General features: G+C 44.3%; 1 protein-coding gene across 1 annotated transcript in view; it reads left to right on the top strand.

Moving 5' to 3' along the window:
- CACNA1B (calcium voltage-gated channel subunit alpha1 B) overlaps nucleotides 1–17,722 on the top strand; it is a 286,673-nt gene extending 268,951 nt beyond the window's left edge. Inside the window, 3 exon segments of the mRNA XM_044305824.1 lie at nucleotides 7,342–7,531; nucleotides 9,405–9,601; nucleotides 14,132–17,722. Of these exon segments, the coding sequence (XP_044161759.1) occupies nucleotides 7,342–7,531; nucleotides 9,405–9,601; nucleotides 14,132–14,656 (912 nt within the window). The 3' untranslated portion in view covers nucleotides 14,657–17,722.
- Nucleotides 17,723–18,314: the final 592 nt, after the last annotated feature.

The following is an 18,314-nucleotide window of genomic DNA, read 5'->3' as shown; positions in this document are numbered from 1 at the left end:
TCACAGTAAACGGCACCATGAAAAAAGAGCAATACATGAGGATTCTCACCGACAACATCAGGCGTCTGCAGAGAAACTTGGCCTTGGGCACCAGTGGACATTTCAGCAGGACAATGACCCAAAACACACAGCAAAAGTGGTGAAGAAATGGTTAGCAGACAACAACATTAACGTTTTGGAGTGGCCCAGCCAGAGTCCAGACTGGAATCCAATTGAGAATCTGTGGAGGGAGCTAAAGATCAGGGTGATGGCAAGAAGACCCTCCAACCTGAAAGACTTGGAGCTCATTGCTAAAGATGAATGGGCAAAAATACCTGTGGAGACCTGCAAAAAGCTGGTCTGCAATTATAGGAAGCGTCTGATCGCTGTAATAGCCAATAAAGGCTTTTCTATTGATTATTGAGAAGGATATGAATAATTTTGGACTGGACACTTTTTGCTCAAATGTAAATAAAAGCTGAGAAATGTTTTTTGTCCACAATAATGCCTCTTGTACATCGTCTTATTATCTTTTGGGAGACACCTATGTCATTTCCCGTCAAAAAATTACTTGCTGGTTGAATAAAAGTAACTTTAAGTCAAAATTTGCCAGGGGTATGAATAATTATGGGCAGCACTGTAGGTCAGGATGGGGATTGTAGTACTCTATCTCTCCAAAATCTCTTTCTGCAGAATCTAAGGCTGATAATATTATTCTTGCAATAGTGGCTGTAATTCCCAGCTGAGAGTAGACCAGGACCATATCCAACAATGAAAGGTGTTTTAGCAATGTCCCTCTCACAGCAGTAGAGTCTCTATCAGCCTTAAACAGCAAATACCTTACTGACTGACTCCAATACTCGGCCCTGCAGATTCTGCATCTTTTGGGTTCTTTCCTTTCTATTGCCCACACTGTGAAGTAGAGATGGTTTTTTTCTGTAAATTGCGGGATGTAGCTTCATCTCACTTCCTCAGCTAACACACAACTAACAGCTAGGGCCGGACCTAAGTCTAGCACCTAACTTCCTACAGGGGCAGAGTCAGGATCCTTAACCCCGACCGATCCATACAGAGATATACTGGTAGATTACAAGACATTAAAAGATTAAATAACATTGCACGACAAGAATAAGTTTGCAAGTATTCTGGGGATCTGCAGTAACATGGCAGTCACCCCCGCCCCAGCTGGTGCCTGAGGAGTCCCAAATTACCAGAATTATTACTGACACATAGGTCCCTGTTACAGATTTCGCACTGGGACTCATTACGTTTCGTGTAATGATTTTACCATATGGTTGACATTATCTGGTTGACCTCCCTAGTCTCGTTATGGGGAATGAACTGTGGATTTACCTTCTGATGTCCAGTTCAATAATGAATGTCACATATCAATTGTCTCTGACCTGTATTTTTTCCTTTTTGTACCATCCCCCGTCCCCACTGTCATCCCATCTCACCTCACCTGTGTTTTGTCTCTGCTCTGACTCCGACTTGTCTTTGTGTCGCTTCTGTGGTTCTGTCTCCCCTTCCCATCCTCCTCTATCCCTCCTTTATTTCCGGACTTTCCTCCTTTCTCCTTCCCTTCCTGTTCTTCCCTTCTTCCCACCATGCTGTCTGCTGCTGGTCTCCGTGATGCCGTTTGAACCGCTTCACCTGTTTGTCTCTCATCAGCCGAGGAGCCGCGCTCCTTCACCCCGGAACGGTTACCTGCCCGTATGTAGCCTTCTTATTTCACATGACCTTTGCTGGTATCTCAGCACCATTTAGATAGACCATGTGCACCGTCCGATCTGTTCCATTGGGTATTGCTGTCAGATGTCTATCATTGTGGTGTCCCAGTGTGATCCCTCTTATCTTACTGATGAATTATAGTCTGCCCTAGTGGAAACTTGACAAATTAATTCCAAACATGGTCAAAAAATATCTTCATTAGCTGACCAGTGCTGAGGGGTCCCGGTAGGAAATCCTCTCTTCTCCTCTTGGAAGTTTCCGTAAGGCTACTTTCACACTAGCTTTAATATTTTCCGGTATTGAGATCTGTCATTGGGTCTCAATACCGGAAAAAAACGCTTCCGTTTTGTCCCCATTCATTGTCAATGGGGACAAACGTAACTGAACAGAACGGAGTGCTCCAAAATGCATTCCGTTCTGTTCTCATACCGGAGAGAAAACGGTTTGCTTTCCATCCTGGGATGTAGAGCAAAATGGATCCGTCATGACCCACAATGCAAGTCAATGGGCACAGAACCGTATTCTCTGACACAATAGAAAACAAATCTGTTTCCCGTGAGTTCATGACGGATCCGTCATGGCTATGTTAAAGATAATGCAACTGGATCGGTTCATAACAGATGCAGACGGTTGTATCATCAGTAATGGAAGCGTTTTTGCTGTACCCTGCCGGATCCAGCAAGAACGCTAGTGCGAAAGTAGCCTTATCCGTGCAAGGAAGAGAACTGGCCAATGCAAGGAGAGAGGATTTCCCAATGAGGCCTAGCTGAATTCCAATGAAGGGTTTTTAGGGTGAATTCACACCCCCAAATTTTTTTTGCCTTTTTCAGCACCTTTTTTGCACTTGTAGTTTATGCCGAAAAACTGCAATACCAGATGTTAGCTGAAATGTGGATGCAGGACGTGTGTTTTTTGTGTACAGAATTTTGTTTTATAAATGCAGCATGTTAAAGCAAAGCTGTTTGTTTTCAGGCATGTGTAAAAAACACCCTAAAAAAGGCCATTGAAACACAAAACACCATTAAAAAGCCATAAAGACGCATCCAGTATGCAAAAAAAAGGAGTTAACGGCAAAAAAAAAAAAAAAACGCCACAAGAAATCTGTGTGTGAAGGGTCCTAAAGGTCTTTTTGGTGGTTTTTAGTGCTTTAAAAATATTTTTGCCCTCACAGACTAGGCACTCAGAGACCCTATGGGTCCATATTATGCCATGTGCCGTCTTATGGTGCATCTGTACGGTTTTTATTTTTGCCAACAAAATTCCATCGACATGCCACAAATTTTTTCCATATGAATCTGGGAGCAATAAAACCTCTATGTGCCTCTAAGTGAATATTAAGGCACGCAGGTACATGACAGACCCATGGCAGCCTATGGGCACATGTAACCTATCCATGCAACATCAGTCCTTAAAGGGGTTTTCAGGGACTTACTGAAATCAGTATCTGATCGCTGGGGGTCCGACACCCCGGGCCCCCGTCAATCAGCTGTTTGAGAAGGCAGCGGATCTCGCAGACGTTTATCTGATGTGTAAGGCCAGCTTCAGGCAATGGCTGGATTTACAACAAGCCCACCTTAACCCAGGAATTCCAGCAATGTCCTCCGCGCAATGTGCGCTAAGCAGACGAGTGGAAATAACCCATGTACATGACTATTGTTCCTGGGATTAGTTAGGCGTCGCCTACCTGGGATCTTCTCAGAGTTCCTTACCAATTCTTACTTTTTTGATGTTTTTGGAAATTTTTACGATTTACTCAGAAGGATCTACATTACCAAACGTTAAAACAACAGTGAGGTTTGTGAGGAATCTGTGATTTACTAAGACCTCATGAACACAACCGTTTTTCGGGTCCGCATCCGAGCCGCAGTTTTTGACCCATTCACATCAATGAGGCCGCAAAAGATGTGGACCGCAAAAAACGGCACGGTCGTGTGCATGAGGCCTAAAACAGACAAATTCCACTGACATGAAGTGAATATTAACCAGAATCGAATCCTTGTGTATGAGGCTCAATTACTAATCCTGTCATTGAACACAGTGCACTCTATGCAGCGATCCTGTTGCTGTTTCAATGGATATAAGGGTATGACCACGCGGCAGGGTGTTTGGGGCAGGGCCATGCTGCAGTCGAGTACCATGTGGCTGATTAGTCCGCAGCTGCCTCTTATTTCACTATAGCCAGTCTGCATTGTTAATGGCTGTGTGGCACCTTCAACACCGCGTGGAATTAACAATACAGACCCACTGAACAATGCAGTCAATGCGTCAGCTGCGTCCCACACACCCAAGGACCGCGCCGTGTGGTCGTACCGTTACGCTCAAGTCTGTATTACCTTAACTTTGTGGTCAGGTCAGTCGAGGCTGTTTCATGCTACAGACTGAGCTCAAGGTGGATATATACATAGGATGGATCTTAGCCCAATCCACGGTTTTCAATGGGGCCATCTAAACATCTCACGTGTATGGGAGTCCTGTGTAGGTCAGGAGTCAAGCCAGCACTGCCTGTGTGATCTCTCGTGCAGGGACCCGGTCCAGTCCGCAAATAATCCAGGAAAGAAAGGAAACACCAACGCGTTTCGATCTTGGTCGTGATAATGTTAGATCGAAACGCGTTGGTGCATTACTGATTTCCTTGTGGAGATGTATTTTTTATATGAAGCCAAATAAAGATTAAAGATTTTATTTACATCTCGGTACTGGACAATTATTCCATTTTTCCTATGTATGGGAGTCCTCCCTGTTCTGGGGAGAGAAGGAGCGGGCTGTTGGATCACAACCTGCCCAATCCTTTTGTTCTCAGGGAAGATAAGCTGCTGTCAGTTGCTTACTCTGCTCTGCCCGTGGTGGACACATGCATACTCGGCCAAGCCAGGCCTTCATCCAACAGCTATCTATGGTGTTCAGACAAGATCATTGCCCCTACGACCACTACTTCATCCCTTATATCTCCAGGGCTGAGATTCTCTAGTCGTCATTTACATGAAACATTCTCTGTTATCTTCAATGGTATCAAGATGTAGATGTAAGTGTCATTCACAGCGACTGCAGTAATCTAAAGCAGGGATGCCTAACCTGCAGCCCTCCAGCTGTTGCAAAACTACAACTCCCAGCATGCCTGGACTGCCTACAGCTATCAGGGCCTGCTGGGACTGGGAGTTGTATTTTTCCAACAGCTGGAGGGCCGCAGGTTGGGCAACCCTGATCTAAAGTATCAAAGTCTGGTGCTAGGAGTGATGAACTACGGACATCTGAAAGACAACCTAATGAAAGTAACGGAGACGTTTATGACTCTGATGTGTCCACTCCGCATCTACCGCGACATCTGATTACTGGGCTACACCTTGCTTATATCAAAGAAAGTTGGTTAGATGCTTAATCGAGTTCTAGTCCACATCCAGAGTCCAGAAATAGAAGCCGTTCTTCTTGCTTTACATGCAGCCTCCTGACATTAATATTTAGTAATAAAGCATTAAGGACAATACTTCCACACTGAAACAATATATTTGAGGGCTGTGGTACACTTAGGCTGGGTTCACATGACGTGTAACGGCCATCACACATCCTTTTTAAGAACAATGGTAGTCTGTGGGGTTATTTACATGACCGTTTTTTTTTACAGCCAGTGAATAACAGACGTAAAAAAACATGCTCTATTTTGACCCTTTTTATGGGCCGACAGCCTCCATGCCGTTGTTTTTAACGTCCATTTCTCAGAAAGGCAGTTTTTTAACTGACGTTTTTAACTGTGTGAATGTAGCCTTAGAGATGTGCATTCAGGTGACTTTTGAGGCTAGGCCACTTTTGTCCACTAGATGGAGGAAGAGAGCTAGTTTACCATCCCTAAATATTGAGTCCCTTGCACTGTAGATTAGATTCTGACAGCTCATGGTACTGTAATCCAGACAAAGGACGAATGTGATCAATACAACAACTGCAGGGATTGTGCAGTGCTACAATATTGATGACCCATCCTCAGGGTACTTTCACACTTGCGTTAAACTTTTCCGGCACTGAGTTCCGTCCTAGGGGCCCAATACCGGAAAAAAAACTGTTCTATCCTAATGCATTCTGAATGGAGAGCAATCCGTTCAGGATGCAGATTCAGGATGTCTTCAGTTCAGTCACTGTACGGTTTTTGGATGGAGAAAATACAGCAATATTTTCTCAGTCCCAAATTCCGGAACACTTGAGGGAATGCTGGATCCGGCATCATTTTCCATTGAAGTACATTAATGCCCAAGTGTTCCAGGAAAAATTTATCCGGTTTTGCGATCTGCACATGCGCAGGCCTTTAAAAATGTGAAAAAGATAAATACCGGATCCGTTTTTCCGGATGACAGCCAGAGAGACGGATCCGGTATTCCAATGCATTTGTGAGACAGATCCGGATCCGTCTACAAATGGTATCCGTTTGCATACAGATTGCCGGATCAGGCAGGCAGTTCCAGCGACGGAACTGCCTGCCGGAATCCAACAACGCAAGTGTGAAAGTGTCATCGATGTCAGATCAGGGGGGTCTGACTCCAAACCCCTCCGCTGATCAGCCATGTGAAGAGGTAGTGGTGCTACTGTACCTGAGCTTCATCTCCTTGATAGAGGCGGTGCAGTGTAATTACAACTGCTCGTCCTATTCAAGTGAATGGAATGGGCACGGTGATTACACTGTGCAGCCGCTGCAAAGGAGACGACATGCAGGTAAATTTGAAGAGGAAGCAGTACTCGCACGAGCGTCGCTACGGCTAGTTGCATTTCTGGCGTAGGTGGATATGGCCGTGCACCACCGGATCCCCTTTGACTACAATAGGATCAATTCACTTTCCTGCATAAATCCTGGCTTTCGGCTGCACAAAAATCATGCTCTTCCACAGTTGCCAACTGTCCCGGATTTGCCGGGACTGTCCCTGACTTTCAGAGACAGTCCTGGCAAATTTGCGCTGTCCTGGGCTGAAAATGGCTTGGCTTAAGGCTACTTTCACACTAGCATTTTTGCTGGATCCGACAGGGTTCACCAAAAGAAAACTGATCCGTCCCCATTGACTTGCATTGTGAGTCATGACGGATCCATTTTGTTTTGCATCCCAGGACGGAAAGCAAACCGCAGCATGCTGCGCTTTGCTCTCCGGTATAAGAACGGAACTGAATGGAGCATTTCGTTCTGTTCAGTTACGTTTTGTTCCCATTAACAATGAATGGGGACAAAACGGAAGCGTTTTTTTTCCGGTATTAAGACCCTATGACAGATCTCAATACCGGAAAATATTAACGCTAGTGTGAAAGTAGCCTAACCCCCCACAGACACACACGCACACACAAGTATGTGTTTATGATGAGCAGCTCCGGGACGTTCCTGGCGGTGGGGCTTATATATGTTATCAACTCAAATGTTGCTAAGTATGCCGATCGATGGAGGGGCCGGGAGTCGGACCCCTGCCAATCTGATGTTGATGAACTATCCGGAGGATGAGTCATCTATATTGCAGCACTGCAAGGCCCCTTAATTTACTTGGTTATGGAGAGTTGCCTCCTCTGGTATTCACTAAAATACAATATTTTGAGTTTAGCTGTCATCAGATATTTTTTCATCCTGCTATAGTTTGGGGGTTAATAAGGATATTTACTTTCTTTTTCCAGCCCATCACTGACAGTAGCCCCATGAAACGCTCAGTTTCCACCCTGGCTCCCACGCAACGTCCTCAACTGTATGAATATTCCTTAGAGAGGGTGCCTCATGAGCGCAGCCACCAGCACCACCATCGATGCCACCGGCGTAAGGAGAGAAAGCAAAAATCAATAGAGAGGTCTCCGCAAAATGAAGACTTAGGTAATATAGAACTGATTGTCTTCTTCAGTCTGTCATTAATGCATTATGGATGATGGATCTCAATATGGTTGATTCAAATGTTATTGCAATTAATGCGGCTCCTGTATGTGAGGTCTATCGAAAAGCAGCTTGAGGATAAATTATGTAACACAATGTCTGGTAAAGTACTGGAGGTGGTGTATATGTCACCCAGATTGCTTAGGTCGGTGAGGTAAAAGAATGCAAAGTGTAGTTTACTGAGGTTCTTGTTAAAATGTGTTTAATGGGCTGGATTTTTATGGAATACCAGGTAGGTGGGTAGTGGGACTTGACATTCCCTCCCCACTTCAGTACTACACTTTCCCCTAACCTGAGTCAACCCAAGTGTAGCTTCTGGAGTTGGGAAGGAATGTCAAGTCCCACTACTGCACAGATTTATAGAGAAGGCCTGTGAGTCCTACATCTCCCGACTATTCATAGAGAAGACCTGTGATTCCTGCATCCCCTGACTATTCATAGAGAACTTTGTGAGCCCTGCTTCATCTGACTACTCAAAGAGTAATTCTGTGAGTCGTTTATACCTTGACTACTCATAGAGAAAGCCTGTGAGTCCTGCATTCCCAACTATTCATAGAAAAAACCTGTGAGGCCTGCATCCCCCTTAGTACTAATAGAGATATCCTCCAAGTCCTGGTTCTCCTGACCTCATAGAAAAAGCCTGTGAGACCAGCATATCTTGACTACTCATAGAGAAAGACAGTGAGTCAAGCATTCCCCGACTACTCATAGAGAAAGCCTGTGAGTCCTGCATTCCCCGACTACTCATAGAGAAAGCCTGTGAGTCCTGCATTCCCTGACTACTCATAGAGAAAGCCTGTGAGTCCTGAATCCCCGACTACTCCTAGAGAAAGCCTGTGAGTCCTGCATCCGCGACTACTCATAGAGAAAGCCTGTGAGTCCTGCATCCCCCGACTACTCATAGAGAAAGCTTGTGAGTCCTGCATCCCCCGACTACTCATAGAGAAAGCCTGTGAGTCCTGCATCCCCCGACTACTCATAGAGAAAGCCTGTGAGTCCTGCATCCCCCGACTACTCATAGAGAAAGCCTGTGAGACCTGCATCCCCCGACTACTCATAGAGAAAGCCTGTGAGTCCTGCATCCCCCGACTACTCATAGAGAAAGCCTGTGAGTCCTGCATCCCCCGACTACTCATAGGGAAAGCTTATGAGTCCTACATCCCCCGACTACTCATAGAGAAAGCCTGTGAGTCCTGCATCCCCCGACTACTCATAGAGAAAGCCTGTGAGTCCTGCATCCCCAACTACTCATAGAGAAAGCCTGTGAGACCTGCATCCCCCGACTACTCATAGAGAAAGCCTGTGAGTCCTGCATCCCCCGACTACTCATAGAGAAAGCCTGTGAGACCTTCATCCCCCGACTACTCATAGGGAAAGCTTGTGAGTCCTGCATCCCCCGACTACTCATAGAGAAAGCCTGTGAGTCCTGCATCCCCCGACTACTCATAGAGAAAGCCTGTGAGTCCTGCATCCCCCGACTACTCATAGAGAAAGCCTGTGAGTCCTGCATCCCCCGACTACTCATAGAGAAAGCCTTTGAGACCTGCATCCCCCGACTACTCATAGAGAAAGCCTGTGAGTCCTGCATCCCCCGACTACTCATAGGGAAAGCTTGTGAGTCCTGCATCCCCCGACTACTCATAGAGAAAGCTTATGAGTCCTACATCCCCCGACTACTCATAGAGAAAGCCTGTGAGTCCTGCATCCCCCGACTACTCATAGGGAAATCCAGTTATCAGTAAGTGGGTAGAGGAAGTAAGCTAAGTTATGGTATAATCAACCAATTTAATTTTAAACATGTACTTCATGGTTACAGAGTCTGCACCCCGAGAGAGGAGGCAAGAAAGAGGAAGATCCCAGGAAAGAAAGCAGCAACCTCCATCTTCATCGGAGAAACAGCGCTTTTATTCATGTGACCGATATGGCAGCCGTGATTCAGGTCACCCACGTCATTCTGATCACAGTCGAGCCACATCCCCCAGTTCTGGGCAAGAGCACTCAACACAAAGACAGGTGAGACTGAAGAGCAGAGAGCCTAGCCAGGACTGTGTGACAGGCAGCTATCAAACCCTATATATTGATGTGCCATAAATACATGAAAGCTTCTCCACAGTTTAAGTATTAGGCGCAAGTCTTAAAGGAGATCATATGAGATTGGAAAAGAAAGTCTCCTTTTTTCCCAGAAACCGCACCTCAGCACCACACACTTCAGTTTACATTGATGCACTATGTCCGTCATCCATCTGGCTTCTGCCTTAGACTTTAGCGATATTTCTCCCCGTGCACATAGACATAAGGCAGTTCCTCCTTTTCCAATTTCCCTCACTTCTGTAGATTCTGACCACCCATAAATTTGTAAAACACTTTGTCTTATCAGCACCTTTGACTTTACGTGATTGTGCTGTGCACATGTCTTTACAGGGCATGTGTCTTCCATATGTGTCTACATACGGGTTTATTTCATTGCATGTGTGCACATAGGTGTTGTGTTAATATATGATGGTTTCATGCTTTTGGTGATATCATGGGTAAAGCTTGAAATTGTATTATTAATCGCTCACCCTAACTTATTCAAGAACAGTCGGTTCAGGGCTCACTCACTTGGACCTTTGGGCTCATTATTATGTCAGCACCTGGGCCAACCAGAGGATCCTTTGGTACTTTAGATGGGCCAGTCGGACCCTGCCCAGCAGCCCACTTTCCAATCATTGACAACCTTTTCCAAAATACAGCCCCAAGCTTCTGGCCCCCCTCAGCAAACAGCGGATTTTGCTGGGGAAAAGCACACCAGAACAGGAGCTACTCCTATGATAACATAATCACCGAGATTTTGGTTCTTGGCTTGGTTCACTAGACCAGTGTTTCCCAAACATTGTGCCTCCAGCTGTTGCAAAACTACAACTCCCAGCATGCCTGGACAGTCTTTGGTTGTGCGGGCATGCTGGGAGTTGTAGTTTTGCAACAGCTGGAGGCACACTGGTTGGGAAGCACTGCACTAGACCCTTCACAACCCTAACAGTGACAACTGTCAATGTAGCTAGGCAGATTTTCCCTGTAACTGGAGCAGCCGCGGGAAAGGTATAGTGTAAAAGAATAAATAAAATAAAAAATAGTGTACAAGAATAAATAAAAAAAATTAAATAGTGTAAATCATTGAGACCGTTAAGAGACAATATAAAAAAGTTAAAAAAAATTAAAATAAAAGGTGTCTGTCCCCACATATATCAAATTGGCTGACCTTCGAGATATGCGCTGGTAAACTGAACGCAACGGTCTTGGTACCATCTTCCTCGGTGCCCACATTGACATTGCTGTTTTATAATATGCAAATTAGGCCCTAGGAACAACGAGGATGGTGTAATTGCACCTAGTTGTTCCCAGAGGCTCTGCTCACTGCACTTCATGCCACACCCTCACCACTAAGACTGACGAGCCAGGCAGTGAAAACATATTCACTCCTGGCCCCAAAGTTTCGTGGGAGGGCGTTCGGCACATGTGCAGTAAAGGGATAAAGATTGCTCAACTTCCCAGCAGTCTCCAAACTTTACAAAAAATAGCCATCTCCAAAAAATAAAAATAAAAAATATATATATACGTCCAAAGAACGAGGCAGCACTCCAAATTTTAGTGAGAAGGTAATGACCCAATTTATTTCCCAGGCAACGTTTCGGCCTACTCAATGAGCTTTGTCAAATAAATAAATATATATATATATATATATATATATATATATATATATATATATATATAGTGCCTATTCATACCCCTTGAACTTTTCCAGATTTTTTTACGTTACACCCACAAATGTATTTTATTAGGATTTTATGTGATAGACCAACTCAAAGTAGCAAGTATGTGTGAAGTGAAAATAAAATGATATATGGTTTTCAAAATTTGTAATAAAACAAATCTGAAAAGTGTGGCGTTCATTTGTATTCAGCCCCCTGTACTCTGATACTCCAAAATGAAATCCTGCGGGACCAATTGCCTTCACAAGTGACCTAATTAGTAAATAGACTCCATCTGTATGTAATTTATTCTCATTATAATTCCAGCTGTTCTGTGAAGGCCTCAGAGGTTTGTTAGAGAACATTAGTGATCAAACAGCATCATAAAAAACAAAGGAACACACCAGACAGGTCAGGGATAAAGTTGTGGAGAAGTGTAAAGCAGGGTTTGGGTTTAAAAAAAAATATCCCAAGCTCTGAACATTTCACAGAGCATCCGAAAATGGAAGGTGTATGGCACAACTACAAACCTACCAAGACATGACCATCCACCTAAACTGACAGCCCAGTCAAAGAGAACACTAATCAGAGAAGCAACCAAGAGGCCCATTGTCACTCTGGGGGAGCTGCAGAAATCCACAGCTCAGGTGGGAGAATCTGTCCACGGGCAACTATTAGTCGTGTACTCTACAAATTTGGCCTTTATGGAAGAGTGGCAAGAAGAAAGCCATTTTTGAAAGCAAGCCATAAGAGGTCCCGTTTGCAGTTTGCCACAAGCCATGTAGGGGACACAGCAAACATGTGGAAGAAGGTGCTCTGGTCAGATGAGACCAAAGTAGAACTTTTTGGCCTAAATGCAAAACGCAATGTGTGGTAGAAAACTAACACTGCACACCACCCTGAACACACCATCCCCACCGTGACACATGGTGGTGGTAGCATCATGCTGGGGGGGAGACTTTTCTTCAGCAGGGACAGGTAAGCTGGTCAGAGTTGATGGGAAGATGAATGGAGCTAAATAAAGGGCAATCTTGGAGGAAAACCTGGTAGAGGCTGCAAAAGACTTGAGACTGGGGCGGAGGTTCACCTTCCAGCAGGACAACGACCCTAAAAATACAGCCAGAGCTACAATGGAATGGTATAAATCAAAAGATATTCATGTGTTAGAATGGTCCAGTCTAAGCCAAGACCAAAATCCCATTGAGAATCTGTGGCAAGACTTGACAATTGCTGCACACAGATGCTCTACATCCAATCTGACTGAGCTTGAGCTATTTTGCTAAGACGAATGGGCAAATATCTCAGGCTCTAGATGTGCAAAGCTGTTAGAGACATATCCCAAAAAGACTTGCAGCTGTAACTGCAGTGAAAAGTGGCCCTACAAAATATTGGCTGTACAAATGCACACCACACTTTCCAGATTTTTATTTATTACAAATTTTGAAAACCAGGTATCATTTTCTTTTCACTTCACACATACGTGCTACTTTGTGTTGGTCTATCACATAAAATCCCAATAAAATACATTTTTAAGTTTGTAGATGTAACGTGAAAAAAAATTTGGAAAAGTTCAAGGGGTACGAATACTTTTTCAAGGCACTGTATATACAGTATAATCTCAAAAGAAACCTGAATTATTCTCCAAAAAAGGAGAAAAAAATCACATTGCTAGCCCTAATGTGTGAACAACAGCAGGAATCCAACATTATCCAAATTCCTGACTTAGTTAAAGTGTCCTTCCAGCATTACTCTCTATTAATTAGAATAGGACACGTGCATGATGCTTGATGGACATCATAGGTTTGCCTCATCATGTCAAGTTTCTCCAGGAGCGGGTGGGAGCGTAACACTGGTGGAATACTTTAATGTAGGGCAGATTATGAAAACGCAGTCACAAGATGATTGACAGTCGTGACCCTAGCTATTGGCTTCCAACCACAGAACTGAACTTCATTCGAGCATGTAGTGATCTCAGAGACCCCCCCCAGCTGGCCTACCTAGTTTCATCACTTGTGCAGTCATAGAATACGGATCTGCCATGGGTCCATCCATATATAATAGTACAGTGATTGCAAATGTCTAAGCAAAACCGCCACTTACATCATACATAGATTATATACCGTATGGCATAGCATAAGGGGTAGGATGTAGCTGGTGGCTTAGGTTTCCCTTTATTTATACACAAGTCTTCAGATTTGTGAACCTATCACCTTTGTTCGGAGAGCTTAGGGCACATCCCAGCCGAAATATGAATTTACTAATTGGCCATATGGATACCATGTGTCGCTATAGAGAACTGAGCTGATCTCCAGGATTACCGCTGTTCCCTAAGAGGTCCAGGACAGATGATTAATGTAGATGAAGTAAGGAAGTAGTACTGTAGTACAATCCAGGGTATGTAGATAGTGATTAACGGTTGTATCTTCAGTGTAGGTATTGCCCATGGTACATGTAGTATTGTATGTTTTCTATAGCTGTCGGTTCAGAGTTGTGTCTTTTGCTTCACTAAATTCTCCTTTATTTTTCTCTCTTTATTTTTTCTTACACCATTACTTTTTTTTTTTCAATTTGGCATCTGCCTTTTGGTCTCTTGTTTCACACATTTGTGCTTTGTGTGGTTCCTCGTGCCTCAATGCCTTTTGTTTCCAATGTTTTTCCCCATCTAACGCCATTTGTTCCCCGTAATTGTGTGTCGATTGATCTCAATCAACATCAATGTTGTGGTGTGTCCTTCTCTTGACACGTCTTTTTGTGTTTCGTTTCCATCATGTGTTCCTGTGCTGTTTTGATGTGCTTTCTCACCCTTTCACTCTAGGGCAGCGGTTCGGCCAATGGTAGTCCGCGTTTGACCAGCTCCGGTGCTAGCACCCCTTGCCGGGCAATCCGAAGACAACTACCCCAGACTCCACTCACTCCACGGCCAAACGTAACCTACCGGACAGCTCACTCCTCCCCTGTGCACTTTGGAGGACCAACTTACTCTCCCGGAAGGCTCAGCCGGGGCTTATCAGAGCACAACACTTTGCTGTACAGCGACTCTCCAAGCCCCTCTGCTTGTACAGTCACACGTATCGGTTCTGACCCATACCTAGGACCACGACAAGATTCTGACAGCTTCTGCCCACTGCCTGAGGACACGTTAACCTTTGAGGAGGCATTGGCTAGCAACTCTGGACGTTCCTCTCGGACTTCCTATGTGTCCTCCCTCACCTCCCATTCCCACCAGCTCTGCAGGGTTCCAAATGGCTATCACTATGCCTTAGGGCTCAGTACAGGGTCTGGCTCAACTCCCAGAGTACGAAGTTACTACCATGAAGCAGACGAGGATGACTGGTGCTAGCACAGGGACCCAAGACACGTTCCTACTCACACCCCCGCTTCCAAGGAAAGCCGAAGTAAAAGAAGCCCGGGGGCTGGAGTTGGGCCATTTGTTTGAGTAACTACTGATGAGTTTTATCATCAGCCAGTAGATCGCCGTGACATCAGAGCATGTTACGGGAGAGCAGAGGCAGCCATCTTGAGGAACCTGAAACACAGATAACCAGGAACAAATTTAAGGAAGAAGCAAGGAGTGGGCAGGGACTCCAGAGCAGGTCACCGTTAATACTTGTTCTGGCATTGTAATTTTGAGTCTTCCTTTTGGGGAGTGTTAAGATGCCTATTTCATAATAAAGTATGAGGAAGATGGAAGCATGGAGGATTGTAAAAGAAAGAGCGCCAGGATTAGGACCACAGAGTATTCAGGTTGCTTTTTTATTATTTATATAGACTTAAAGGATACAAGGGAGTGATTGTCAAGCCCATCATCTTCCTACGTCATCCTCCAAGAGTTCATGGGACGTTACAGCTCACTAACTCGACATCTCATCCTCCAACTTTTTTTCCATTCTCAACCTCTTCATAAGTTTACGAGCTCCACATGAGTGGAGGACACATGAGCTACGACGAAAGGTCCACTTACATCAATAGCCATGAACCAGTACAGTGTACGGTTTTGTACTTCTTTGTAAACCTCTACCTTTTCTTGCTCTGTAAACCGGTGGTGGCCCCACCTTAGACTTTTTTTTTTCTTTTGTAAGAGAGTTGGTATTTCAAGCATGACGTGTAGCGGGGGGAAAAAAAGCATTGTTGGTTGGTCGAAGACACCGCACTAGATGATAACGCTGTAACTCCACACCCAGGCTCAATGGCATGCCAAATCTAATGAGGAACCACCAAGGTTCAACATGTGCCCTGTGTCTACCGATAACCGTAGTCTGTATTTTATGGGATTTTTTGTGATGCCTGAGTGATAGTGACCTTGTCTGCTAGAAAACGAACGCTCAGATAGGCGTTTGAGAAGTTTGTGTTCGTATGTCTGTGTGCGCGCTGCTGATGAAATGTCATTTTTTTACCGGCGCAAGTGGTGTCCCCATCGCATCACTCTGTAAAGTTGGGGAGCTCCATTGGCACCTGTGTGTTCACTGTCCTGAATCTCACCAGTAAGCCTTTCCTATCCTCAGCATAGCCTAGATTATGGTAATGCACAGGTCTGAGCATGCATGTTATTGGTTAGTGTGTTACTTTGCACATGAATTGGTCAACGAAGTTGCACTAATATGTGTTCTTAAGAATTTTATTATAATTTTTTTTTAATGTATTTTAAAACTTGTATAAGGAACCTGCTCCATTACCAGTTGAGAGAGGCTCGTTCCCAAAAGTCTCCAAATCCGTCTGTATCATATACCGTCTATGGTCATGGTCACGTTTTGCACTGAGCTACCCCCTTGAAGACGGCATATCACGCAGCAGCATATCATTTTCTATCTTTCGGATGATTGTATGATTTGTCCGCAGAGCTAGCATAGCCGCGCCGGCTGGGCGTTTTCTCTCCTGTGCCATACAATTCTAGAGGCGATGTGTTCTTTGTCCTAGTGCCAACTGCATTGCATCTCAAAGAACTGCAGGCGACACTGTGCCAATCTTTCAATGCCCAGTGTACCGCAAACCATCACGTTCATTAAACGCTTGAGCCAGTATATAACCTGTCCTACGGCAATAAGGCGCTCTGTGGGTTGGGGCAGATCAGAGGCTGATAGCGCTATGTGGCCTTTATATTCACATGTAGCATATAATCCAAATGGAAAGCACAACATGATAGAGATATACAGAGGGCACAGCATTGGGTATCTTCTGTGCATATAATATATATATATATATATAGAACAATAGAAATCTATTTTAAGGGCAAAGCTGATTTTCCAAAGACATTTCCAGGCAGGACATGAACGGCACCAGAGAGACGTTAAGAGTTCATAACGGGTAGAATGGACCTAAGGGGACCACACGAAGCATGAAGCTGGGGCTCACAACACAAGCAGGTTCCCGAGTAAGTTCTACAGGATATTTTTGCAGGGTTTACTTGATTTATGGATATGTTCTAGTTATGTCAATGACACCTTGTGAGGAGATCATATTTACATATACTAGATTTCCGTCTAGCACAATATATACTACAAAAAATCAAAAAGACTTGGTTTAGGTAGATGGGCGTCGTATAGCGGATATAAGGGAGCAATCACAATTTAACCATGTGACATTTCGAACGTGAACATTACACTATTGCAAAAGTCACACTATATTTCATTTCACTGCCAAGTGCCTACATTTTACGGATGTTTGTCTTGTGAACAGAGAGCGACATTTTTTTAATATCACCTCATTTTACGAACAAGTCATCTCATCTATCCTTAGTTTAATCAGATACCAAACCTTCTACATTAGAACCCTCTAAATCAGGGCTCTCCAACCTGTGGGCACCACTACAACCCCCAGCAGCCGATCAAGCTGGGAATTCGCAACAGGTTGGAGACTAATGCTGTAGATATTTAGCGACACAGTCTTCAATCTATTGTGTCCCCCGCCTATTAACGAGGTTGCCCACTTTGAACAATGCTTTTTTTTCTATAGAGGGGTACCCTGTTAAGATAGATTGACTCACTGATTGAACCCCAGCAATCAGTAGTTGTGTGAGAAGTGAGTATGATATTCCTTTGCAGCACTCCCAGAGGTAAAACGAGGCATTACATGCTCAGGTCCTCCGAAGAGGGATGATCTTTGTAAAGATGAGGTTCCTGAATTTATGAATTCTAGTTCCCTAACAAGGTATTTGAAAATGGGTTTTCTAAACCAGACATCCCTTTTAAGACGCACACTCATCAAAAATTACCGACAAAGTCGAAGGAATTGTGCAAACACGCAAAGAAGCTGGACCGTGGTGCCCGCTCTATTGTAATGGACCCTTGTTTTTTGTACAGTCCTGAGATGAGACCTGGAGTGGGTTCTCTCCTTAATGTTGTGTCACTTATAGACTCGTCCACGCACCGGCATGATGTTTTTATCACTGTAACATGTTTCAGGGTCGCTGAATTTCCTTCCTTTTTCTCTTGTGGCTCTGGTTTTCAGCGCTGGAGATCGAATATTTATATAGACATATATTTGTATTTTAATTGTTGGGGGGGGGGGGGGGGGGTTGTGGCAGAACCAAACTGTCTGTTCTGTCTAATACATGCATCAGCAAACTGTCGGTACGTTTCACCAGATCTCTTTTTGGGAATGCTCAGACATAATGGTGTCGGAAAATGACCTTCCCCAGCATTTCATTATCAACATATCTGCATGTATATAGTAACTCATTTAACCTGGAAAGGGCTTATGGCATCAGTTGCATAAAGTGCAAATTTGTTGTCTAACATACAGGATTATTATTTGCAGTGTTAGGAATTAAGATAAAGGATTATTTTTTGTAATATAGAGATGAGGGTAAATGTATATATACTAGAGACCATGCTCTCTTTTGCCTGCATCCTCCCCCACTACTGAACCCAATGGCGCATATAGAGCGGGCCCCAAAGCAAACATTGAACTGGGTTTCTTGTGACAGTAAGGCCTGAAGTTTGCACCCTTGTTCCAATTTCCCAACCGTTTCCTTTCTTAAAATGCAGGCACTTGCCACCCAG

The sequence above is a fragment of the Bufo gargarizans genome, chromosome 9 (assembly GCF_014858855.1).
Source record: "Bufo gargarizans isolate SCDJY-AF-19 chromosome 9, ASM1485885v1, whole genome shotgun sequence".
NCBI classification, from domain to species: domain Eukaryota; kingdom Metazoa; phylum Chordata; class Amphibia; order Anura; family Bufonidae; genus Bufo; species Bufo gargarizans.
Note: the sequence above shows the minus strand (reverse complement) of the source record. Positions and strands in the feature narration are given on the sequence as shown.